The sequence below is a fragment of the Salmo salar genome, chromosome ssa04 (genome assembly GCF_905237065.1).
Source record: "Salmo salar chromosome ssa04, Ssal_v3.1, whole genome shotgun sequence".
In the NCBI taxonomy this organism is placed as follows: domain Eukaryota; kingdom Metazoa; phylum Chordata; class Actinopteri; order Salmoniformes; family Salmonidae; genus Salmo; species Salmo salar.
The window spans coordinates 83253466-83280837 of NC_059445.1; the positions used below are offsets into that span (position 1 = coordinate 83253466).

The 27372-nt window shown below is 43.8% G+C and overlaps 1 protein-coding gene across 12 annotated transcripts; it reads left to right on the plus strand.

Annotated features, from left to right (window-relative positions):
- The first annotated feature begins 371 nt into the window (after positions 1-371).
- On the plus strand, positions 372-24595 carry macroh2a1 (macroH2A.1 histone). 12 transcript variants are annotated; one of them, XM_014198265.2, is made up of 9 exons: positions 372-661; positions 2412-2606; positions 3809-3915; positions 4189-4383; positions 6902-7012; positions 14449-14548; positions 16556-16645; positions 22249-22423; positions 22924-24595. In XM_014198265.2, the coding sequence occupies exons 2-9, from the start codon at positions 2435-2437 to the stop codon at positions 23087-23089; spliced, it is 1116 nt and encodes a 371-aa protein (XP_014053740.1). In that variant the 5' UTR covers positions 372-661; positions 2412-2434; the 3' UTR covers positions 23090-24595. The 12 variants fall into 12 exon arrangements, 8 of the variants coding, with proteins under 8 accessions (XP_014053740.1, XP_014053746.1, XP_014053741.1 ...); XM_014198271.2 differs by lacking the exon at positions 14449-14548 and adding an exon at positions 14994-15084 and having other exon boundaries at positions 6905-7012; XM_014198266.2 differs by having other exon boundaries at positions 498-661; positions 2409-2606.
- The last annotated feature ends 2777 nt before the right edge of the window (positions 24596-27372 follow it).

Below are 27372 nucleotides of genomic sequence, written 5' to 3' on the forward strand. Positions count from 1 at the left end.
TACCAAATAAACCACAATTCATTCATAATACTGGGAATATATAATTTCACAGACATATTGTTGCATTGTTTTTCCGGTTTGTGCGAAATTGTTAAGAATAATATAAAATCAGTCTGCACACCACCAAGGTGAATTGGTTTAGTCTGGATTCTTGGTTGACAGTGTTGGGGCATGGGTAATGTATTAATGCTCGAGTGCCAAATCAACATTTGTCTTCTTTTTGACATGGATCTAGTCTTATTTTTATATATATATTTATAGTTTTAAATGTACATTATTATTTATTTGTGTTGTTCCAAATGTCTGAATAAAAAATGAGTTAGTGCAGAATGGTGTTTTTTTTTAGGGGGGGGTGGGGGGGTCACCCAGGGAGCCATACAAGCTAGAACAGTCATTGTGTTTAGGGATATTTATATATGTATTACCAATCATGTGCTTAGGAATAAGGGGTTGTCAATAGTGGGCATAGCGTACAGGGTAGGTTAAAGTTCACAGCGCGCATACGGAGAGTGGAGTTTCTTGCAGTGTAAAATCTATTCATTCCAGAACAGGATACAGCGCTGGCCCAGTTCAATATATTCTGTCGCTGTGGATTCTGGGAGTTGAGGACACTGTCCAAGCTTGTTGTAGGCTACCGGGTGTTGACAGAAGACACATTTCTGTAAGTAATAAACCTCTTTTGGTTAACAATAACATTTACATCGTTGAGTCAGATGCTTCCGGATATGTCACAGTTATCCTTCACAGTTGCTATTTTGTCTTTATCTTGGAAGTAAAGGCGAAATTGTAGGCTATTTTAAAGCTATGAGGGCTAACTGGAAATGTGACGTTAGGATTTGCAACTCAAACCCGCGACGTGAACAAGCGAATGTGCCATTTAATTCAATTCCGTTTTGTAAACACTCTGTAGGCCTTCCTGTGGACCAGATCAAATGGACCGTTTACACCGGGAAATCGGTCTCTTGACAGACCCCGCGACAACAACAACAAAAATAACTCTTAAATAGCTGTCTTGTGCACCCGGATGACTCTGACTTTCTGACAGATGTCGCTGTGTTCATTTCTCAGTCAATTGGAGTGCATTTACGTCTCAATCTGGTCCTGACAAATTTGTATATATGTTTATTCTTCAGAAATAAATCTTTACCCTTTTTGTAGCGGCATGATATTTATTTGTTTTAGGCCCATTGTATTATAACGTATCAATGTATCCTTTATTGCGTATAACTGAGCTTGAAGTAGGTAGGCTACTTTATAGAAAGTAGGCCTGTTCTTAGCTACAGATTGTTACACCAGAATGTGATTTAACCAAAGATGTGTTACATCAGATAATGTGATTTTTAAACAAAGATTTTTAGTATCTATAATAGTACTGGGAGTTACAGGTTTGCCTATACAAAACGTCGCCAGAGATTTGACCCTGGTATTGGCGATACGATCTTCGTTCTCGATTCAGCCAAACATGTATCTTCTAAAATGTCTTTTGTCCAGTTACAGGTGGTATGTTAGAAAATGATCCATTATTTCAATAACAAACAAAAAACATTTTTCCTCCATGAAGTAATCCAACAATGTGTAAGCCGCCATCTTGTATATTTCAAATCTTCTGTCATTGATCAAGACAGGTGAGTGTCATCATGACATGCGGCACGTTCTGGTGGACCCACCTGTTCAACCAATGACAGAAGATTTGAAATGTACAAGATGGCGGCTTACACATTTCTATTTATTTTAGTAATGGAGATCTTTTTTTTTTTACTTCTAACGCACCACCTACAACTGGACACAAACATTTTACAAGATACATGTTTGGCCAAATCGAGAACGAAAATAGCATCGCCAATACCAGGTTAGTTGAAAAATCTCTGGCAACGTTTTCTATAGACAAACTTGTTACTCCAAGTAATGGGATTTAATCAACAATCTTTGGTTAAATCCCTTTATCTGGTGTGTAACCATCTGTAGCTAGCCTGTACTAGGCCTGTGACGGGAAATTATATGTTTTCATGAATAATAGCCCAGTGCTGATGAATTGCCAACTTGGCATTCCCTAGGTAGTTGTAATACACTTACAACTCTCACATCATTCTTTCAAATAATAATATAATTGATATAATATAAATGTATCGTTCACAAAAAGAGAAACATATTGTCTCAAGATTTTGAGTGTCTTGAAAAAACATGTTAATTTGGAATTTAGGCATTTCCTCTGCAAATAATGACCTAATAAAATAAAAAAAATCATATTTATATTCTGGTAGTGTGACTTGATGTATTACACATTATAGAAAATCGGGTACTTTTCTAACACAGTATTTTATAGGCCTTTGTTTGATTTTGTTTGATTGGTATACTTCTCACAACAACTCGATTGTGATTAAAACGGATATGAATCTGTCCTGTAAAAGCAGAACCTCACACGGGTAGCGACACCATGTCCAGCCGAGGAGGAAAAAAGAAGACCACCAAGATGTCCAGGTCGACGAAGGCCGGAGTCATCTTCCCTGTGGGGCGAATGCTGCGCTACATCAAGAAGGGTCTGCCCAAGTACAGGGTCGGTGTGGGCGCTCCAGTCTACATGGCCGCTGTTCTGGAGTACCTCACTGGTGAGGAAGCAAAACAAATAATATGAAGACAGCGGATCTATCCCAAATTACCCCCTTTTGGGCCCTGGTCAGAAGTAGTATACTATATAGGGGGGGGAAAAGGGTGTTATTTGGGATACATCCAAATGCTTTTGAATGTTTTTGGTCATACTCCAGAACAATTATCTCACTGGTGAGAGCGCAACAGTGCAGTGTTGTACAGTACAGTAGTTAACTTTTAAATCAGTCAAACTGTTCACGTTGGTTATTCAGCAAAATAAAGTTTGCTGCTCAACCCTACCGTGTTGGGAGATTAACTGATCAGTGAGAAGATATGTTAAAGCCCCATGCAGTCTTTGTAATAATATATATTTTTTAAACATCACTTTGTCTGATACATCACTGTTTTATTTAATGAAAATAACAAAAAAAATAGTTTTTTTTTTTTTTCTCCCCCTGACGCCGTGTGGTCTGCAAAGCGTATGCGCTTGCATCTCAGATGGTATTTTTGCATCTCAAACGGTATGTGGGCGTGCAACCTGGTGACATTTGTTGATCTCCAGTCAGTTTGGTGTCAGTCAGTAGCTCTGGTCCAGGGCGTCAGTGTGCTACGCACATACCAGTCGGCGCACTAGCACATGTCCAGGGCGTTATGTTAACCCCTGTTGCTTGTGCAGCTGGCTAGTACACGCTAGCTGGCTATCTAGTACACTAGCTTGTACCTAGTTTATAATTCTAAATGTAATTTCACCACCCGTGCTGTTGGTGGCAGTAACGCGCCATCCTCTGGCACCATTCGACATCCTGTCTCATTTTGTGTCTCACAGCGTCTGTTGCGTGAGAAGGTATCTGCTGGAGCCAGGCATTTTTTTTTAAACAGCTCTTACACAAAAAGGGCATTATAATTTTCACAATCATTGTTATTTTGACCTCATAGTGTGGAAGTGCCATTTTAAAAAAAACCCAGGAAAATCCTGTTTTTAACTGCGCTGCTCCTTAAAGATATCGATTTATTCTTAATCCCTCCTGTGGACCTGCATTCCCAGTGCCCTACACTGTTCTTCCACTTCTGAAAGCAGCTTAATTCTGACTTATCTCCAATGCTGCTGGTCTTGGGTTTATTTGTCCTCTGCCCAGCGGATGCTTTTGAGTTACATTGTCAGACCTCTGCACCAGGTCAAGCTGTGTTAACTAAAGGAACTATCTCTATTCTTGTGTTCTAGCTGAAATCCTGGAGCTGGCGGGCAATGCAGCCAGGGACAATAAGAAAGGACGTGTCACACCACGACACATCCTTCTAGCCATCGCCAACGATGAGGAGCTCAACCAGGTCAGCTGTTATTCTGGTAACTTTCCCCAAAAAATTCCCAGGTTTTCCAGAAATACTGGTTGGAAGATTCCTGGAATCCGGAGGGGAATAAACAGGAAATCTGGGAATCCTCCGAACCGGGATTTCTGTATAAACCTTGGTAGTTTGGGGAAGTTACCAGCATTTTGCAACCTTAGTTTAAATACATGCCCCATCTTTGTGAGGTCATCCGTTGGTTCGAGAGGGGTGCAGTCCACTGCAGACCACATGATTTCACCCACTGTCTCGCTGCAGCTGCTGAAAGGTGTGACCATCGCAGCGGGCGGAGTCTTACCTAACATCCACCCTGAGCTGCTAGCTAAGAAGAGAGGGTCAAAGGGCAAGCTGGAGGCTGTCATCACGCCTCCTCCCGCCATCAAGAAATCCAAGATGTCCGCCACTAAGAAATCAGCCAAAAAGGCAGCTGCAGGGAAAAGGGCCAAAGCTAAGGTATACAATATGTGAGGGATAAATGCAAACATTCTGTGTAGGGGTGAACGACTCCAGGATCCTGTGATTAAATAATAATAATGTTTTTGTAGTTGGAGCTCGACTCCCAAAACACGCTGAAACGGCTATGTACACACCACCTCATTACGGCAGAATCCTACTAGGGAGACTACTATTGCATACCAGAAAGGACGCGCATGAAGCTTTGCATTTGCTCATCAATTTAGCCTATAAAAGGCCTATGTTGTTTGAGTGTAGAAGGTGATGTTTAGGGACTAGAATATTTCGGTGATATATCCGCTGTGCACCGCCTTGACCGATCCCGTCTGATGATGCAGCGCACTATTCTTTGCCGTGTTATAGTCCTATTGGACGGGACTAGTATTGCTAGAGCCCTATTGGACGGGACTAGTATTGCTAGAGCCCTATTGGACGGGACTAGTATTGCTAGAGCCCTATTGGACGGGACTAGTATTGCTAGAGCCCTATTGGACGGGACTAGTATTACTAGAGACGTTGGTTATGTAAATATACTGAACAAAAATATAAATGCGACAATTTCAATGATTTTACTGAGTTACAGTTCACAGAAGGAAATCAGTCAATTGATAGAAATTCATTAGGCCCTAATCTATGGATTTCACACGTCTGGACAGGGGTGCAGCCATTGGTTGGGCCTGGGAGGGTGTAGGTCTACCCACTTGGGAGCCAGGCCCACTAGGGTAGGATTCTAGGCTAACCTGGGCTTTCTCTGCCGTTCTGAGATCATCAGGGTCAGAGCCAGCTAGAGATCAGAAGCATCATCGCTGCAGGGTTCGGCCTCGGCGGTTTGATTTATGATATCATCCGTGGCAGATTAGCTGGTTAGAGCTAAAATAGGCTTATAACACTAACGTCTTTTACAGCTAGCTAAGAAGCTAACTTAACTCTGTAGTGGTGGGGTGTGAGGCAGAGTTGCGTGAAGCAGCTTTAACTGTAAACTTAACCCCGTAGCCTACCACTTGTTATGGAAACCCAGAGGAGTCATACCTAACCACCTGTGTCTTCACATAGCCCCCTACACACAAACACAAACACTCCACAACGCGCTCCGATACAGTACAGATTTCTCTCCAACCTGTCACTCAATCATTCAAACTTTTTAGCTATTTTTATATAGGGACATTAAACTAAAACTGAGGCTGCACAAGTTTCAACTCAGGGGCTAAGTCCCCTTTTTGGCCCCTGAGCTGTTTTATCATAAATATCCTGTGCTTTTTCATTTGGTGCATACAGACCCAGCTAGGCTACATTGTAACCGCCGAAGCGGCCATGGCGCTCGCATATGGGGCTCAGCCAGGACTATTGATTTTGTAACTGAATGAAAACATAAGAAAAAGTGATTTAAATGATTAAGTTGGGAAAATAGATGACAAAAATGCAGAATGGTGTTACATTTCTGTAAACCGCTTGATGAGGGAAATAATTTCACAGATTTAATCATGTAATATTAAGTCTACCGATTATTTCTCACTATGTACTTGTGAGTATTGACTGACTGGTCCGTTTGGACAAAGCTCTTAAAAGAAAAGGAGAAAAAATTAGAATGGGCTCTACCGACATGTGTATTTACCCTACTGTTATTACCAAACTAATGCCTGGATACAGCCCTTAGCCATGCCAAATGCCTGGATACAGCCCTTAGCCCTGCCAAATGCCTGGATACAGCCCTTAGCCCTGCCAAATGCCTGGATACAGCCCTTAGCCCTGCCAAATGCCTGGATACAGCCCTTAGCCCTGCCAAATGCCTGGATACAGCCCTTAGCCCTGCCAAATGCCTGGATACAGCCCTTAGCCCTGCCAAATGCCTGGATACAGCCCTTAGCCCTGCCAAATGCCTGGATACAGCCCTTAGCCCTGCCAAATGCCTGGATACAGCCCTTAGCCCTGCCAAATGCCTGGATACAGCCCTTAGCCATGCCAAATGCCTGGATACAGCCCTTAGCCATGCCAAATGCCTGGATACAGCCCTTAGCCATGCCAAATGCCTGGATCCAGCCCTTAGCCATGCCAAATGCCTGGATCCAGCCCTTAGCCCTGCCAAATGCCTGCATCCAGCCCTTAGCCCTGACAAATGCCTGCATCCAGCCCTTAGCCATGCCAAATGGCTAAGGTGCCTTATTGCTATTATAAACGGCTTAATAAAAAATGTCATACCCGTGGTATACGGTCTGATATACCACGGCTTTCAGACCATCTGCATTCTGGCCTTGAACCATCCAGTTTATAATATAACTTAAGGCTAAGGTATACAATATGTTATACAGGCAAGTTGGTTCAGGTGGAGACTTTAAATACAAGATCCCATAAATATCAACATGATAATACAATTGAGGTTGTCCCATCTCAGCGCACCTCAACTTTTATTATGGTAAACTCCCTTACTCAAATGTCCTAATGTCACTGAATGTTTTGGACAGTGTTATCTAGGCCTACATAATATCACCTGATGTTTCTCATATGTGTCTCTCTGGCCCAGCAGAAACAGGGAGAGGTGAGCAAAGCTGCCTCGGCAGACAGCACCACAGAAGGAACACCTACGGATGCATTCACTGTCCTCTCCACCAAGAGTCTTTTCCTGGGTCAGAAGGTAGGTTCGTCCGCCACTACTGCCACGTCACTTCCCATAGAGGCCTCGCAGCTTTTCCTCATTGAGATAAACGAAGGGTTCCATGCATTCAGAGTGACGTTGCTGATAATAGATGGTGTATATTGAGGGGGAAATATGACAGGATATTCATATGCGCACTCACAGGAACCAAGACATTAACTGCTTTACTTAACATTGTTTTCTCATTTCCTAAACATTCCTTTTTTGTTGTTGTTTGTATATAGATGAATTGTTCTGAGTCTTTGACTATGGGAGCAAAATGTATAACAGTTTTTTACGGATCAACCTTTCGCATAAAAGTATGTTTCTCCATGGTCAACCGGCATGAGTTTCCTGTAGGGAAATCTTCATAAAGTATTCATACCTCTTGACTTATTCCATATTTTGTTGTGTTAGAGCCTGAATTCAAAAATGTATAAAACTTTAATTTTTTTCACCCATCCACACACAATACCCCATAATGACAAAGTGAAGACATGTTTTTAGACATTTTTGCAAATGTATTGAAAAATGAAATACAGAAATATATTCACACTTCTGAGTCAATACATGTTGAAATCACCTTTGGCAGTGATTACAGCTGTGAGTCTTTCTGGTTAAGTCTCTAAGAGCCTGTCCTGCTGAAAGGTGAATGTGTCTGTTGGAAAGCAGACAACCAGGGTTTGCTCTAGGATTTTGCCTGTGCTTACGTAGCTCTTCCGTTTCTTTTTATCCTAAAAAAACTCCCTAGTACTTGCCGATGACAAGCATACCCATAACATGATGCAGCCACCACCATGCTTAAAAATATGAAGAGTGGTACTCTGTGATGTGTTGGTTGGACACACAGCAAAACCATAGCAAAGCAAAGTTAATTCCTTTGCCACATTTTTTTGCAGTTTTATTTAGTGCCTTATTGCCAACAGGATGCACGTTTTGGAATATTTTTTTATTCTGTACAGGCTTCCTTCTTTTCCCTCTGCCAGTTAGGTTAGTATTGTGGTGTAACTACAAAGGTGTTGATTCATCCTCAGTTTTCTCCTATCACAGCCATTAAACTCTTAACTGTTTTAAAGTCACCATTGGCCTCATGGTGAACTCCCTGAGTGGTTTCCTTCCTTTCCAGCAACTGAGTTAGGAAGGATGCCTGTGTCTTTGTAGTGGCTGAGTATATTGATACACCATCCAAAGTGTATTTAATAACCTCACCATGCTCAAAGGGATATTCATTGTCTGCTTTAAAAAAAACTTTTACCCATCTGCCAATGGGTGACCTTCTTTGCTTATTGACTCGAGACATTTCATCTTTCAATTTAAATAAAATAATAATTTGTAAACATTTCTAAAAACATGACTCCACTTTGATATTATGGGGTATTTTGTGTAGGCCAGTGATGCAAAAATATCAATGTAATTCATTTTAAATTCCGGCTGTAACGCAACAAAATGTGGAAGAAGTGATGCTTTCTCAAGGCATTTGTAAAAGGATATCCTTCCAGTGTAGACTGCTAGACCAGTAACACCCAGTGAATCCCATGGGCTACGTTCCAAATGGCAACTTATGGCACCCTATTGCCCAAAAAGGGCACCCTATTGCCTCTACAGTGCATTACTTTTGACCAAGGCACATAGGGTTGTGGTCAAATGTAGTGCACTATATAGGGACTATGGTGCCATTTCAGACACGTGATTGGTTACTGCTACATGATTGGTTACTGTGTATCGGAAAAGTGTTCCCCCTCCTCCCTCCTCGGCTGCTGCTCCCCTGCTATGAAGACAATCGAGTGCTTTATTTTCTTTGTTCACTTACTGATGTCACCTCGTACTTTGGCCTCGCTAACAAACCAGGCTGCCGCACTAAACTAACCAGTTTATCTGCTGTAGAGTGGGTGCTGCCATAGCTGGCAGCTAGGGTGGTGTGAGTGAGAAGGTGTTTGTGGTTTGTGGTTCATCAGGCTCAACGTCAATTTGCTCGTTGAGACTATTTTTGCAGTGAAGTGCCCCTTGTTGAAAGAACGTTTTTGGAAAACATCATTAGTCGATTTCTGTGTTTTCTGTCCAATGATTTTTATGCCCAATTCTATAAAACATTTATGACCTTTTTTTAAAATATGTTTTAGTTAGATTTTATGGAAAGAAATCTACATTTAAATCAATGGAATTCAAGTCATTTAGCTTGAGTATGTGGTTGGCAGTTACAGTTGGGGGAAAAAAGTATTTGATCCCCTGCTGATTTTGTACGTTTGCCCACTTACAAAGAAATGATCAGTCTATAATTTTAATGGTAGGTTTATTTGAACAGTGAGAGACAGAATAACAACAAAAATATCCAGAAAAACACATGTCAAAAATATTATAAAAGGATTTGCATTTTAATGAGGGGAAATAAGTATTTGACCCCTCTGCAAAACATGACTTAGTACTTGGTGGCAAAACCCTTGTGGGCAATTACAGAGGTCAGACGTTTCTTGTAGTTGGCCACCAGGTTTGCACACATCTCAGGAGGGATTTTGTCCCACTCCTCTTTGTAGATCTTCTCCAAGTCATTAAGGTTTCGAGGCTGACGTTTGGCAACTCGAACCTTCAGCTCCCTCCACAGATTTTCTATGGGATTAAGGTCTGGAGACTGACTAGGCCACTCCAGGACCTTAATGTGCTTCTTCCTGAGCCACTCCTTTTTTGCCTTGGCCGTGTGTTTTGGGTCATTGTCATGCTGGAATACCCATCCACGACCCATTTTCAATGCCCTGGCTGAGGGAAGGATGTTCTCACCCAAGATTTCACGGTACATGGCCCCGTCCACCGGCCCTTTGATGCGGTGAAGTTGTCCTGTCCCCTTAGCAGAAAAACACCCCCAAACCATAATGTTTCCACCTCCATGTTTGACGGTGGATATGGTGTTCTTGTGGTCACAGGCAGCATTCCTCCTCCTCCAAACACGTTGAGTTGATGCCAAAGAGCAAAATTTTTGTCTCATCTGACCACAACACTTTCACCAGTTGTCCTCTGAATCATTCAGATGTTCATTGGCAAACGTCAGACGGGCATGTATATGTATTCTTGAGCAGGGAGACCTTGCGGGCGCTGCAGGATTTCAGTCCTTCACGGCGTAGTGTGTTACCAATTGTTTTCTTGGTGACTGTGGTCCCAGCTGCCTTGAGATCATTGACAAGATCCTCCTGTGTAGTTCTGGGCTGATTCCTCACCGTTCTCATGATCATTGCAACCCCACGAGGTGAGATCTTGCATGGAGCCCCAGGCTGAGGGATATTGACAGTTCTTTTGTGTGTCTTCCATTTACGAATAATCGCACCAAATGTTGTCACCTTGTCACCAAGCTGCTTGGCGATGGTCTTGTAGCCCATTCCAGCCTTGTGTAGGTCTACAATCTTGTCCCTAACATCCTTGGAGAGCTCTTTGGTCTTGGCCATGGTGGAGAGTTTGGAATCTGATTGATTGCTTCTGTGGACAGGTATCTTTTTTACAGGTAACAAGCTGTGGTTAGGAGCATTTCCTTTAACATTGTGCTCCTAATCTCAGCTCGTTACCTGTATAAAAGACACCTGGGAGCCAGAAATCTTTCTGATTGAGAGGGGGGTCAAATACACTGCTCAAAAAAATAAAGGGAACACTTAAACAACACAATGTAACTCCAAGTCAATCACACTTCTGTGAAATCCAACTGTCCACTTAGGAAGCAACACTGATTGACAATACATTTCACATGCTGTTGTGCAAATGGAATAGACAACAGGTGGAAATTATAGGCAATTAGCAAGACACCCCCAATAAAGGAGTGGTTCTGCAGGTGGTGACCACAGACCACTTCTCAGTTCCTATGCTTCCTGGTTGATGTTTTGGTCACTTTTGAATGCTGGCGGTGCTTTCACTCTAGTGGTAGCATGAGACGGAGTCTACAACCCACACAAGTGGCTCAGGTAGTGCAGCTCATCCAGGATGGCACATCAATGCGAGCTGTGGCAAGAAGGTTTGCTGTGTCTGTCAGCGTAGTGTCCAGAGCATGGAGGCGCTACCAGGAGACAGGCCAGTACATCAGGAGACGTGGAGGAGGCCGTAGGAGGGCAACAACCCAGCAGCAGGACCGCTACCTCCGCCTTTGTGCAAGGAGAAGCAGGAGGACTGCCAGAGCCATGCAAAATGACCTCCAGCAGGCCACAAATGTGCATGTGTCTGCTCAAACGGTCAGAAACAGACTCCATGAGGGTGGTATGAGGGCCCGACGTCCACAGGTGGGGGTTGTGCTTACAGCCCAACACCGTTCAGGACGTTTGGCATTAGCCAGAGAACACCAAGATTGGCAAATTCGCCACTGGCGCCCTGTGCTCTTCACAGATGAAAGCAGGTTCACACTGAGCACATGTGACAGACGTGACAGAGTCTGGAGACGCCGTGGAGAACGTTCTGCTGCTTGCAACATCCTCCAGCATGACCGGTTTGGCGGTGGGTCAGTCATTTCTTTGGGGGGCCGCACAGCCCTCCATGTGCTCACCAGAGGTAGCCTAACTACCATTAGGTACCGAGATGAGATCCTCAGACCCCTTGTGAGACCATATGCTGGTGCGGTTGGCCCTGGGTTCCTCCTAATGCAAGACAATGCTAGACCTCATGTGGCTGAAGTGTGTCAGCAGTTCCTGCAAGAGGAAGGCATTGATGCTATGGACTGGCCCGCCCGTTCCCCAGACCTGAATCCAATTGAGCACATCTGGGACATCATGTCTCGCTCCATCCACCAACGCCACGTTGCACCACAGACTGTCCAGGAGTTGGCGGATGCTTTAGTCCAGGTCTGGGAGGAGATCCCTCAGGAGACCATCCGCCACCTCATCAGGAGCATGCCCAGGCGTTGTAGGGAGGTCATACAGGCACGTGGAGGCCACACACACTACTGAGCCTCATTTTGACTTGTTTTAAGGACATTACATCAAAGTTGGATCAGCCTGTAGTGTGGTTTTCCACTTTAATTTTGAGTGTGACTCCAAATCCAGACCTCCATGGGTTGATAAATTGGATTTCCATTGATTATTTTTGTGTGATTTTTGTCGTCAGCACATTCAACAATGTAAAGAAAAGTATTTAATAAGATTATTTCATTCATTCAGATCTAGGATGTGTTATTTTAGTGTTCCCTTTATTTTTTTGAGCAGTGTACTTATTTCCCTCATTAAAATGCAAATCAATTTAAAACATTTTTGACATATGTTTTTCTGGATATTTTTGTTGTTATTCTGTCTCTCACTGTTCAAATAAACCTACCATTAAAATTATAGACTGATCCTTTCTTTATCAGTGGGCAAACGTACAAAATCAGCAGGGGATCAAATACTTTTTTCCCCCACTGTAGATGTTCTACTGTTAGGGGTAGTGCAGTTGATGAAGGAGCTAATCACAGATTGCTGCATTTCATTGAAATCAATGGAAAATGTAATAATGAATATCATTAACCTAATTTACCATTCACTGGTGGTGGGTTCTTCTGACTGAAAGCAGACTTTATCCATTCAGATATACAGTCGAAGTTTACATAAAATTAGGTTGGAATCATTAAAACTCGTTTTTCAACCACTCCACAAATTTCTTGTTAACAGACTATAGTTTTGGCAAGTCGGCTAGGATATCTACTTTGTGCATGACACAAGTAATTTTTCCAACAATTGTTTATAGACAGATTATTTAACTTATAATTCACTGTATCACAATTCCCGTGGGTCAGAAGTTTACATACACTAAGTTGACTGTGCCTTTAAACAGCTTAGAAAATTCCAGAAAATTGTCATGGCTTTACAAGCTTCTGATAGGCTAATTGACTTCATTTGAGTCAATTGGAGGTGTACCTGTGGGATGTATTTCAAGGCCTGCCTTCAAACTCAGTGCCTCTGCTTGACATCATGGGAAAATCTAAATAAATCAGCCAAGACCTCAGAAAATAAATTGTAGACCTCCACAAGTCTGGTTCATCCTTGGTAGCAATTTCCAAACACCTGAAGGTACCACATTCATCTGTACAAACAATAGTACGCAAGTATAAACACCATGGGACCACGCAGCCGTCATACCGCTCAGGAAGGAGACGCGTTCTGTCTCCTAGAGATGAACGTACTTTGGTACGACAAGTGCAAATCCCTGACCTCAATCCTATAGTAAATTAGTGGGCAAAACTGAAAAAGCGTGTGCGAGCAAGGAGGCCTACAAACTTGACTCAGTTACACCAGCTCTGTCAGGAGGAATGGGTCAGAATTCACCCAACTTATTGTGGGAAGCTTGTGGAAGGCTACCCGGAACGTTTGACCCAAGTTAAACAACTTTAAAGGCAATGATACCAAATACTAATTGAGTGTATGTAAACTTCTGACCCACTGGAAATGTGATAAAAGAAATAAAAGCTGAAATAAATCATTCTCTCTACTATTATTCTGTGTAAATGTCATTCTTAAAATAAAGTGGTGATCCTAACTGACCTAAGACAGGGGATTTTTACAAGGATTAAATGTCAGGAATTGTGAAAAACTGAGTTTTAATGTATTTGGCTAAAGTGTATGTAAACTTCCCCCTTCAACTGTATGTACAAGTCATCTCACTTTGATCGTTTCCTGGCTCTGTGTTGTCAGACACAATGTTTGCGGGAAGAGACTTGACTATAAGTCTGCATCCCTACATACATACTATTGGCCTATTTATTGCCTTACTTCATTTGCACACACTGTATACAGTTCTTTCTATTGTGTTATTGACGGTACGTTTGTTTATCCCACGTGTAACTCTGTGTTTGTCTTACTGCTTTGCTTTATCTTGGTCAGGTCGCATTTGTAAATGACAACTACCTGGTTAAATAAAGGTGAAATAAAAAAATGGTACTTTGACGTACAGGGTGCCATTTGGGACGTAGCCTAAATCATTTAGTTTATGGAATTATTTAGTTTATTATCTCTTCCTTCTTTTTAAAAATAGTTTTGTCTTTTTGGAGATTTCACAGTAGAAATGAACCAGCATGTATTCATTCATGCATATCAAGTCATTTTCTGGGCTATTGTAAACATTTATTAATTAGTTTGATATCTACTCTCTGATGGTGTCATTCTGGTTTGGGATTGTTTTTGACTGAAACAGTTTGTTCTATCTTTCTCTGCTTCCAAATAATATGGGCAATTTTATGTACCTCGCTGCCAGTTGCCTAAAATCTGATCACCTGGCTCAATACTCAGTAACAATGTTGTTTTTCTAGAAGCTCTTATCTTTTTTCTTCTTCAGTGTCTCAAACAGGATAACCATTTCATGTTCCTTTCTGTGATGCTTGCTTTCTGAATCCTGCACTCTTCTAAGTTCTGCTTGTACCAAATCAGTCCTGCGCTAAGGTGTGGTTTGATCGATCTAACGGCTTTGCCCCCCCCGCTTGCTGGCGGCGTGCTCTCCCCCCCCAGCTAAACCTGGTTCACAGCGAGGTCAGTAACTTGGCTGGCTTTGACGTGGAGGGGGTCATCAACCCCACCAATGCAGACATTGACCTTAAAGATGATCTAGGTGAGCTCCCTTTCACTCTGCGGTTTGAAAGATCCTTGAATGCTGAACTTAAATGGGACACCATCCCCAAATTGACTGGTTTATTAGAAACAAATGTGTTTATATATATATATTTTTTTTTTCCTGGAAAAATTAATACACACATTGGATCTCAGGCTTATCCCCTCAGTTGAAATTCTAGGATTTTGTCAAATCTCTGCAGAGCAGTTGTCCTCCCCCTCCTCTCTGCCTGTCATGGATGTTCTTGTTGTGTCTGTCTCTCTGGATTGGTCAGTCAGTCAGTCTCCTGTGTTCCTGAAATAAGGAGCACAGCACTCTCACCTCTCGTTCTTTCTCCCCCGATCCCTTTCTTTATGTTTTTATGTTCCTCATTTTCCCCCCATCCCCCTTCCCCACTCACTGTGTTTTACCTCCCATGTTGATTGCCTGTTGTCATTGTTTGTAGTTGCAAGTTGTGCAAGCCGACATTTCCACCATTGACAGCGAGGCTGTTGTTCACCCGACCAATTCCACCCTCTACACTGGTGGTGAAGTAGGTAATAGAACCCTCCCTCATCACCATGGGTACAACGTGTTACCATGCCGACACCTGTAGCAAAGCATCCCATAATGCATCTTCTTCCTCCTCTTAGAATTTCACCCTGAGAACAAAATTTCTCTAACTTTTTAGATGTAATTCAGACTTTTTCCTGTGTTAAAACATGCATTGATCAATAAGAGATTGACGTCAACATATGAGAGATTGTCTGTCTGTTTTTATGTTTCTGGATCTGAAGTTTGGTTGCTTAACCATACTATGTTTTATGAAAGTAAACCTTTTTATTGAACCACCAATTACTGTGTAACTAATAACTTTTAAAAAGAGCAAACTTCATGTTGTCAGTGTTTTTTGGTAGAGGCTCTGTTGTCACCTATTGTATGAGAAGTTGGAAGAACATGCACCAATGCTTTGTGTTTTCATAACCTCTAAAACGCCTCAATTCCTCTTTTTTTTTCTTTCTTTTACAACAAAAATGGATTTTCTTACATCTGCCTGTATTTCCCTGTATTTGTTTTGTGTGGATGTTTTTTTGTGAACACTCTTACATTACACTTCCTCTCCTCTCTGATTTATCTGCCTGCATCGCTTCCCACTCTAAGGACTGACCAGAATGGAATCAAGGCTAAATCTGAAATTTAACACCTAGGAAGTGTCTAAAATGTCACCATTTGATCAAGTGGAAAGGAAAGGCCTACTACAGTAGTAGTAGCTAGATAAGGACTATTTTAATAACTAGTAGTAATATTTAGTTGCTTTATACACAGAGTACAAAACATTAAGAACACCTTCCTAATAGTGAATCCCCCCTTTTTGCCCTCATAACAGCCTCAATTCGTCAGGGAATGGACTACAAGGTGTTGAAAGCGTTCCACAGGGATGCTGGCCCATGTTGACTCCAATACTTCCCACAGTTGTGTCAAGGTGGTGGACCATTCTTGATACCCAACAGCTTTGCAGTTCTTGACACATATGCCTGGAAGCCACTACCATACCCCTGTTCAAAGGCACTTCAATCTTTTGTCTTGCCCCATTTTTAACTCTCTGAATAGCACACATACACAATCCATGAATCAATTGTCTCAAGGCTTAAAAATGATTATTTAACCCGTCTCTTCCACTTCATCTACACTGATTTTTGAATTCGATTTAACAAGGGACATCAATAAAGGATCATGGCTTCCACCTGGCTTCACTTGGTCAGTCTGTCATGGAACGAGTTCTTAATGTTTTGTCCACTCAGTGTACACGGGAACTGTGGTGTACAGTGAGTGGGCAAAGAGATTCAGAGAGGTCAAATGAAAGAACAGTCTTGCCTCTCTCTCACACAGCTCTCACTCAGCTCAGACCCAGATGCATGTCTGCTGTCTGTCCGCTTGTCCGTCCCTCTCCCTCAGTATGTCTGTCTGTCTGCACTCACCACAGCAACAACAACAGGACAATAAAAACCCCAGACTGTTTCCCTACAGGTGGTGCTCTGGAGAAGAAGGGAGGGGAGGAGTTTGTGGATGCCATGTTGGAGTTACGGAAGAAGAACGGTCCCCTGGAGGTGGCTGGAGGTAGGGAGAAAGCAATACCAGCCCCCTGGAGGTGGCTGGAGGTAGGGAGAAAGCTATACCAGCCCCCTGGGGGTGGCTGGAGGTAGGGAGAAAGCTATACCAGCCCCCTGGGTGGGAAGCATACCAGCCCCCTGGAGGTGGCTGGAGGTAGGGAGAAAGCGATACCAGCCCCCTGGAGGTAGGGAGAAAGCGATACCAGCCCCCTGGAGGTGGCTGGAGGTAGGGAGAAAGCTATACCAGCCCCCTGGAGGTGGCTGGAGGTAGGGAGAAAGCTATACCAGCCCCTGGAGGTGGCTGGAGGTAGGGAGAAGGCTATACCAGCCCCCTGGAGGTGGCTGGAGGTAGGGACAAAGCGATACCAGCCCCCTGGAGGTGGCTGGAGGTAGGGAGAAAGCAAAAACCCCTGGAGGTTTTTTATTTATTTTTTATTTATTTAACTAGGCAACTCAGTTAAGAACACTTTCTTATTTTCAATGATGGCCTAGGAACAGTGGGTTAACTGCCTTGTTCAGGGGCATAATGACAGATTTTTACCTTGTCAGCTCGGGGATTCGATCTAGCAACCCAACGCTCTAACCACTAGGCTACCTGCCTCCCCAGGGAGAAAGCAAGACCAACACTTAGGATGGCTACCCTCTGCTTTGATCTCCTCTGACATCAACCCTCATTTTCTTTTAATTTCGCCAACAATTAAACATGTTGAAACACAACCGTTCGTGGACACCCAGCAGGTGATCTAGTGCGTGGCTAACGATCATTATTGTAGGTATTTTCCTTTACCAGGATTAATCGACAAACACTTGTTATAAAACTTTCAGAAATGATTGTCCATGTGTCCACTGTCCAGTGATGGGATTAGCACAGGTAGAAGTTTCAACTCAAACCATGAACATGTGATGGCTAACAGGCGAGGCTGGACCTGCACGGCATGGGATGTTCTTAAACTCCTGTAGGGTTACTACGTCACAACCTAATTACATGAAGATTTTATGGTCTGATTTTGTAATCAACGTTGCACCAACCCGATGAGCATCTTATTCGTCGAGACATTTGACCCAATAGCCTGTGGTTTAGGTAAGATCTAGCTTTGTGATCATAACATCCCTTTAATGACTTCAAAACCTCTGTTTTCTTTGTTGTCCACAGATTCTTTACAGGGTAAGGAAACCAATGGCATTTTGGGAATTGGGTGAATTATCCCTTTAATCCCCGGTGCAGTCTGTCTGTCATCATTCACTCCCCCTCTATACAGTCAGTCAGTAATTCACTCCCCCTCTATACAGTCTCTATCAGTAATTCACTCCCCCTCTATACAGTCTCTGTCAGTAATTCACTCCCCCTCTATACAGTCAGTCAGTAATTCACTCCCCCGTCTATACAGTCTCTGTCATCATTCACTCCCCCTCTATACAGTCAGTCAGTAATTCACTCCCCCTCTATACAGTCAGTCAGTCATTCACTCCCCCTCTATACAGTCAGTCAGTCATTCACTCCCCCTCTATACAGTCAGTCATTCACTCCCCCTCTATACAGTCAGTCATTCACTCCCCCTCTATACAGTCAGTCAGTCAGTCATCACTCCCCCTCTATACAGTCAGTCAGTCACTCCCCCTCTATACAGTCAGTCAGTCACTCCCCCTCTATACAGTCAGTCAGTCACTCCCCCTCTATACAGTCAGTCATTCACTCCCCCTCTATACAGTCAGTCATTCACTCCCCCTCTATACAGTCAGTCATTCACTCCCCCTCTATACAGTCAGTCAGTCAGTCATTCACTCCCCCTCTATACAGTCTCTGTCATCATTCACTCCCCCTCTATACAGTCTCTATCAGCAATTCACTCCCCCTCTATACAGTCAGTCAGTCATTCACTCCCCCTCTATACAGTCAGTCAGTCAGTAATTCACTCCCCCTCTATACAGTCAGTCAGTCATTCACTCCCCCTCTATACAGTCAGTCACTCATTCACTCCCCCTCTATACAGTCAGTCAGTCATTCACTCCCCCTCTATACAGTCAGTCAGTCATTCACTCCCCCTCTATACAGTCAGTCAGTCATTCACTCTCCCTCTATACAGTCAGTCAGTCATTCACTCTCCCTCTATACAGTCAGTCAGTCATTCACTCCCCCTCTATACAGTCAGTCAGTCATTCACTCCCCCTCTATACAGTCAGTCAGTCATTCACTCTCCCTCTATACAGTCAGTCAGTCATTCACTCTCCCTCTATACAGTCAGTCAGTCATTCACTCTCCCTCTATACAGTCAGTCAGTCATTCACTCCCCCCTCTATACAGTCAGTCAGTCATTCACTCCCCCCTCTATACAGTCAGTCAGTCATTCACTCCCCCTCTATACAGTCAGTCAGTCATTCACTCCCCCCTCTATACAGTCAGTCAGTCATTCACTCCCCCTCTATACAGTCAGTCAGTCATTCACTCCCCCTCTATACAGTCAGTCAGTCATTCACTCCCCCTCTATACAGTCAGTCAGTCATTCACTCCCCCTCTATACAGTCAGTCAGTCATTCACTCCCCCTCTATACAGTCAGTCAGTCAGTCATTCACTCCCCCTCTATACAGTCAGTCAGTCAGTCAGTAATTCACTCCCCCGTCTATACAGTCTCTGTCAGTAATTCACTCCCCGTCTATACAGTCTCTGTCAGTAATTCACTCCCCGTCTATACAGTCTCTGTCAGTAATTCACTCCCCCGTCTATACAGTCAGTAATTCACTCCCCCTCTATACAGTCAGTCAGTCATTCACTCCCCCTCTATACAGTCAGTCAGTCATTCACTCCCCCTCTATACAGTCTCTATCAGTAATTCACTCCCCCTCTATACAGTCTCTGTCAGTAATTCACTCCCCCTCTATACAGTCAGTCAGTAATTCACTCCCCCGTCTATACAGTCTCTGTCATCATTCACTCCCCCTCTATACAGTCAGTCAGTAATTCACTCCCCCTCTATACAGTCAGTCAGTCATTCACTCCCCCTCTATACAGTCAGTCAGTCATTCACTCCCCCTCTATACAGTCAGTCAGTCATTCACTCCCCCTCTATACAGTCAGTCATTCACTCCCCCTCTATACAGTCAGTCAGTCAGTCATTCACTCCCCCCTCTATACAGTCAGTCAGTCACTCCCCCCTCTATACAGTCAGTCAGTCACTCCCCCTCTATACAGTCAGTCATTCACTCCCCCTCTATACAGTCAGTCATTCACTCCCCCTCTATACAGTCAGTCAGTCAGTCATTCACTCCCCCTCTATACAGTCAGTCAGTCAGTCATTCACTCCCCGTCTATACAGTCTCTGTCATCATTCACTCCCCCTCTATACAGTCTCTATCAGCAATTCACTCCCCCCTCTATACAGTCAGTCAGTCATTCACTCCCCCTCTATACAGTCAGTCAGTCATTCACTCCCCCCTCTATACAGTCAGTCAGTCATTCACTCTCCCTCTATACAGTCAGTCAGTCATTCACTCTCCCTCTATACAGTCAGTCACTCATTCACTCCCCCTCTATACAGTCAGTCAGTCATTCACTCCCCCTCTATACAGTCAGTCAGTCATTCACTCTCCCTCTATACAGTCAGTCAGTCATTCACTCTCCCCTCTATACAGTCAGTCAGTCATTCACTCCCCCCTCTATACAGTCAGTCAGTCATTCACTCCCCCCTCTATACAGTCAGTCAGTCATTCACTCCCCCTCTATACAGTCAGTCAGTCATTCACTCCCCCTCTATACAGTCAGTCAGTCATTCACTCCCCCTCTATACAGTCAGTCAGTCATTCACTCCCCCTCTATACAGTCAGTCAGTCATTCACTCCCCCTCTATACAGTCAGTCAGTCATTCACTCCCCCTCTATACAGTCAGTCAGTCATTCACTCCCCCTCTATACAGTCAGTCAGTCAGTCATTCACTCCCCCGTCTATACAGTCTCTGTCAGTAATTCACTCCCCGTCTATACAGTCTCTGTCAGTAATTCACTCCCCGTCTATACAGTCTCTGTCAGTAATTCACTCCCCCGTCTATACAGTCAGTAATTCACTCCCCGTCTATACAGTCAGTAATTCACTCCCCCTCTATACAGTCAGTCAGTCATTCACTCCCCCTCTATACAGTCAGTCAGTCATTCACTCCCCCATCTATACAGTCTCTGTCAGTAATTCACTCCCCCTCTATACAGTCTCTGTCAGTAATTCACTCCCCCTCTATACAGTCAGTCAGTAAGTCACTCCCCCGTCTATACAGTCCGTCAGTCATTCACTCCCCCTCTATACAGTCAGTCAGTAATTCACTCCCCCGTCTATACAGTCAGTCAGTAATTCACTCCCCCGTCTATACAGTCAGTCAGTAATTCACTCCCCCGTCTATACAGTCAGTCAGTAATTCACTCCCCCGTCTATACATTCAGTCAGTAATTCACTCCCCCGTCTATACAGTCAGTCAGTCATTCACTCCCCCTCTATACAGTCAGTCAGTCATTCACTCTCCCTCTATACAGTCAGTCAGTCATTCACTCCCCCTCTATACAGTCAGTCATTAACCTATACAGTCAGTAATTCACTCCCCCTCTATACAGTCAGTCAGTCATTCACTCCCCCTCTATACAGTCAGTCAGTCAGTAATTCACTCCCCCTCTATACAGTCAGTCATTCACTCCCCGTCTATACAGTCAGTCAGTCATTCACTCCCCCTCTATACAGTCAGTCATTAACCTATACAGTCAGTAATTCACTCCCCCTCTATACAGTCAGTCAGTCAGTAATTCACTCCCCCTCTATACAGTCAGTCATTCACTCCCCGTCTATACAGTCAGTCAGTCATTCACTCCCCCGTCTATACAGTCAGTCAGTCATTCACTCCCCCGTCTATACAGTCAGTCAGTCATTCACTCGCCCCTCTATACAGTCAGTCAGTCATTCACTCCCCCGTCTATACAGTCAGTCAGTAATTCACTCCCCCTCTATACAGTCAGTCAGTAATTCACTCCCCCTCTATACAGTCAGTCAGTAATTCATGTCTCTGGTTCTCTGCCTTCATCTGGAGATCAACGTTTTGGGTTCACTTTGAGTCTTAAGCCAGTCACACACTCACAGAGAGAGAGGCCTAATGAAGTCCAACTGGAGTGTATTTCACTTCACAGCATGCTTTTAGCTGAGTTACTGTGTGTGTGTGTGTGTGGGGGGGCTTGCCTGATGCTATGTGCTCCAGAGATGAACAGTCACTCAATTACCTCCAGCCCTAAGGGGGGGGAGTCTCTCTCTGGCGGCCCACCTTTCATGTGGCTTCCAAGAGCTCAGTCTCTCTGGAGAAGTGATTTCTCCAACCCTTCTCGTCTAATTCCCTGTTATCAACAGCGTTAAATTATTGGAGCATTCCCCTTCTATTTTCGTTTGACATGAATGTTGTGCTCATGTATTTGTGTATCACGAGTGTGAATTTGCAGTATGTCAGTATTTTGGAATTATTGGATTAGTCTTGTCAGTTGTCTTCACACTTAGGGGAAGATTCAACACATGCGGAAGAAAGTCTCTAATGCTAATTTCTGTCTCACTTTCGCTCTTCTCTCTCTTCTGCCTCTCTGCTTTCCACTGTTAGCGGTGCTGTCTTCTGGCTATGGGCTTCCTGCCAAGTTTGTGATCCACTGCAACAGTCCAGGCTGGGGTTCGGACAAGTGTGAGGAGCTGCTGGATAAGACCGTGAAGAACTGCCTGGCCCTGGCTGACGAGAAGAAGCTCAAGTCTGTGGCCTTCCCTTCGATTGGTAGTGGAAGGTACTATACAACCTCCCGTCCCCTAGCAACAAGCCTCATCACGCTCCCAAGGCCTTTGTGTCTCCCGTGGTATCCATCCACATGGTTATCACCATGGTGCTTTTCTTGTGGAGGAAAAGCATGCTACATAATTTGTTTTTGCTGGAAGTAACGGTTGTCACATTAAGATATGATGCATAAGTTAGCGTAGTAGTATGTAATATAGCGTGCTGTGATGTATTGAAAATGACTGTATCGCTCTGATGTCTAACCACGAGTCCTAACAGTCCTATTCCTCTTGTTCACTTGAGGGGAAAAAAATCTTTACAACTGACATTCTCACCGTGTTTCTGTCGTCATAATCAGTTTTTTAACCTTTTTTTAAATGTTTTATCCTGATCTTTCAAAATGGCTTGTCTCTTTCCCCCCCTCCCTTGATTTTTAAAGTGCTTTGATATTCTTTATGTAATGAAAAGCGCTATAAAAGTGAATTAAATTATTATTATTATTTGTTCCCTCAGGAATGGCTTCCCGAAGCAGACGGCTGCCCAGCTCATTTTGAAAGCCATATCCAGCTACTTTGTTGACACCATGTCTTCTTCCATCAAGACGGTCTACTTCGTGCTGTTCGACAGCGAGAGCATAGGGATCTATGTGCAGGAAATGGCCAAGCTTGACACAAACTAAGCCCCCGGCCCCCCTCACCCATTGCATTACTACAGGCTTGTTTAGAATTTTATTTAGAGAGAAAAAATGAAAGATGTTTACCAGTGATTTTGTAAAAAAATATATATATTAAAAAAAAACACACAAAAAAAAAGAAATATTGAGAGGAATTGTTTTACGTTATGTTTTATTTGTTGAGATGAATCGTTGAAGTTGAGAGTTCAGATCGTAATGTGTCCCTGGTGGCGTCAGACCTGGGGTCCCGCTCAGAAGGGCCGAAACGTTCTGAATGTTGTCTTCTTCTCTCTGACATGATTCCCTAATTGTACATGACACAGTCTGTTCTGTTGTGTTTCCACTGAGCAAGGCCCTGGTTGAATGTTTCCTTAATGTTGCACCCCGCTGAGCAAGGCCCTGGTCCATCAGGATGGTGGTACTTAAGTTCCTTGTGCTAAAACTGAAGTTCAATGTGGTAATTATTTCTTAAGTTCTGTGTGCTAAAACTGAAAGGGTTGCATTCCAAGTGTTGCAGTACTGTGGTCTTTGTGAGATCTGTCTCAATTTGTCTTTTTTTTAATGAGAACAGAACCTTTTTATGTTGATGGTGTATTATCAGTGGTATATACTAGATGGAGTGAAATGTTTTAGTAAAATATTAGACCGTGACAAGGTTTTTCCTTATTTTTTTTTTAATGTTTTGTTTTTATTCTGATTTTCACTTTGCCAACTCTAAAAGAAACGTATTTGAAAAGAAAAGTGATTTGTGTTTTTATTCACTTATAAAGCTATTGACAGTGTGTAGCATTTTTTGTTTTGAGGAGTTGAAAGAAGTTGTACAGGCTTTTGTTCACAGGCAATTAGTCCCCTCTCTGCTTACAGGCAATTAGTCCCCTCTCTGCTCACAGGCAATTAGTCCCCTCTCTGCTCACAGGCAATTAGTCCCCTCTCTGCTCACAGGCAATTAGTCCCCTCTCTGCTCACAGGCAATTAGTCCCCTCTCTGCTCACAGGCAATTAGTCCCCTCTCTGCTCACAGGCAATTAGTCCCCTCTCTGCTCACAGGCAATTAGTCCCCTCTCTGCTCACAGGCAATTAGTCCCCTCTCTGCTCACAGGCAATTAGTCCCCTCTCTGCTCACAGGCAATTAGTCCCCTCTCTGCTCACAGGCAATTAGTCCCCTCTCTGCTCACAGGCAATTAGTCCCCCCTCTGCTCACAGGCAATTAGTCCCCTCTCTGCTCACAGGTAATTAGTCCTCTCTCACCAGTAGATGGCTCCCTATCGTCAGGAGTGAGGTCTTTCACTGAGCCATTTTGTGCTGGAAAGACCTCTTTTTCATTAAGATGTCTAAAATGAAGTGTCTGATACAATGGGTGGATCAGAATGGACGTTGCACTAACTAATTGCTGTAAGCACTGTGTTTTGGAGTTTTCCATATCTTTCTAATGATGACTTGAAGAAGAAAAGCCTTCTTAATATTGCTAAACATGAGAATACAGGACTATCCAATAAAGTATATTGAAAACATGTTTATACTCTCTAGTAACTAATGTAATCATATCAGAAAGTGTGTGTGTGTGTGTGTGTGTGTGTCTACCTGTGTGTGTGTGTGTCTACCTGTCTGTGTGTGTGTCTACCTGTGTGTGTGTGTGTCTACCTGTCTGTGTGTGTGTCTACCTGTCTGTGACTGAGCGAACATGGAGGGATAGTTGTTGTAGCCTACTAACATTTTAGGTAGTGTGTAGGTGGTGGGTGCAGAGACCCTCTGTCTCATCCTGGGGCTATGTTGGCAGGGCGCTCTGAGGACCAGGAGTCAGATGGGGGTCACTTTCCCAGCGCGAGAGAGGGAGGCAGAGACCCAGGACCTCCTCGAAGGGCGCCCATCTGACGACTAATCCCCAGGAAATACACGCAGGTCCCCCCCTCCTCTCGCAGGGAAAGCTCCGTAAATTCAAAGCATCTGTACAAGGCCGGGGCCAGTCCTTCTCCACTGTACAGGGCCTCGTTCCCAGAGTCCCTTGCAGATGAAATTGTATTCTTTGCGAGGAATAAAATTACACAGAGAGAGAGAGAGGGGAAAAAACTAAATAAAGTAAAACAAACACTGGCGAAGATCAAGGACAGGGCCAGTCCTCCACACTGTGATCAGGGCCGTGTTCCCAGAGTCCCTTGCAGATCAAGGACGGTAAGAAGTTGTTCATCAATGATCTTGCCAGTGTTCATCATGAAAGGAATGTAGTAGTTCTCTCAGATGCATACACCAGCCCCGTTCAAACCACTGGTGATTATCTTAATTACTCATCGTCCTGCTAAAGTGTTTGGGTTCCACTGGTTTGTTTTCTGTCAATGTATGTAAGCGTCAGTCATTTGAAAAGAGCTGAATATTCAGTGAATGCGGCGAAGGTTGTGTCGCCTGGCAGCAAAGTCTGAGTTGATCCTATGTCATGACTTAGTCTCCTGTGGTCTGTCATGTAAGGACTTGGAGTTGTTCTGTGCCAAATGGCAATATGAATGGAGAACCAGTTCTTCCTGACTCTTCAATCACATGAATGTATTGAAAAGGAATTCCTACCTTTTAGTGGTAGTGCTAAGTAGAACAGTCAGTGGCTAAGTAGCAGTGGTACTAGTTTTCCTATCCAATATGGCCGCCCTACTTACATAGATACAGTACCTTCTTTCACTACTGTTGAGAACATAACTGACTTTACTAAGCTTCAATGGAACTCACGGAACTGGGAACTCCAGTTCCATCCACAGCCAATACGATGGGCCGAAGCGAAAGTTACACGAAAGCAGTGAAGGAGGGAGTGGCACTTCTTAGCAACTGTCACTCTGCCATGCCTGCCTGTGTTTTGCTTGTGTTTCTGGGCCTGCGGTCTCCGAGCGTCAGTCTATGAATTAGAAGGAAAAGCCAGGGTGTTGCCGCCCGTCTCCAAGTACCAGCAAAGGGTTAAGGCGGATCCAAAGTCTTCGCCACGTCGCACTGTGGACCCGTTAGCACAGGAAACCTGATAGTTTTGTTCGTTTTGATGGCCTGATTCCCTGGCTTACAAGAATAAATTAAATGCAATCCCAGCTAGGCCTCAGCTGCAATGGAGGGGCATACTGCTTTATTTTCTTCATCTGGGGAGTTTAAAGCCAACCTCTCCCCCACGCTGACCCCACAGCCAACCAAAAGGAGATTGGGAATATGCAGCCCTAATCTGGTTAAACCGTGCAAAAGGCCCAGAGAGAGCCACCGGTTTAATGCTAGGGGAGAATAACAGCACCGGTTTAATGCTAGGTGGAGAATAACAGCACCAGTTTAATGCTATGGGAGAATAACAGCACCGGTTTAATGCTAGGGGAGAATAACAGCACCAGTTTAATGCTAGGGGAGAATAACAGCACCAGTTTAATGCTAGGGGAGAATAACAGCACCAGTTTAATGCTAGGGGAGAATAACAGCACCAGTTTAATGCTAGGGGAGAATAACAGCACTGGTTTAATGCTAGGGGAGAATAACAGCACCAGTTTAATGCTAGGTGGAGAATAACAGCACCAGTCTAATGCTAGGGGAGAATAACAGCACCGGTTTAATGCTAGGGGAGAATAACAGCACCAGTTTAATGCTAGGGGAGAATAACAGCACCGGTTTAATGCTAGGGGAGAATAACAGCACCGGTTTAATGCTAGGGGAGAATAACAGCACCAGTCTAATGCTAGGGGAGAATAACAGCACCAGTCTAATGCTAGGGGAGAATAACAGCACCAGTCTAATGCTAGGGGAGAATAACAGCACTGGTTTAATGCTAGGGGAGAATAACAGCACTGGTTTAATGCTAGGTGGAGAATAACAGCACCGGTTTAATGCTAGGGGAGAATAACAGCACCATTTTAATGCTAGGGGAGAATAACAGCACCGGTTTAATGCTAGGGGAGAATAACAGCACCGGTTTAATGCTAGGGGAGAATAACAGCACTGGTTTAATGCTAGGGGAGAGTAACAGCACCAGTTTAATGCTAGGGGAGAATAACAGCACTGGTTTAATGCTAGGGGAGAATAACAGCACCAGTTTAATGCTAGGGGAGAATAACAGCACCAGTCTAATGCTAGGGGAGAAGAACAGCACCAGTTTAATGCTAGGGGAGAATAACAGCACCAGTCTAATGCTAGGGGAGAATAACAGCACCGGTTTAATGCTAGGTGGAGAATAACAGCACCGGTTTAATGCTAGGGGAGAAGAACAGCACCAGTTTAATGCTAGGGGAGAATAACAGCACCAGTCTAATGCTAGGGGAGAATAACAGCACCGGTTTAATGCTA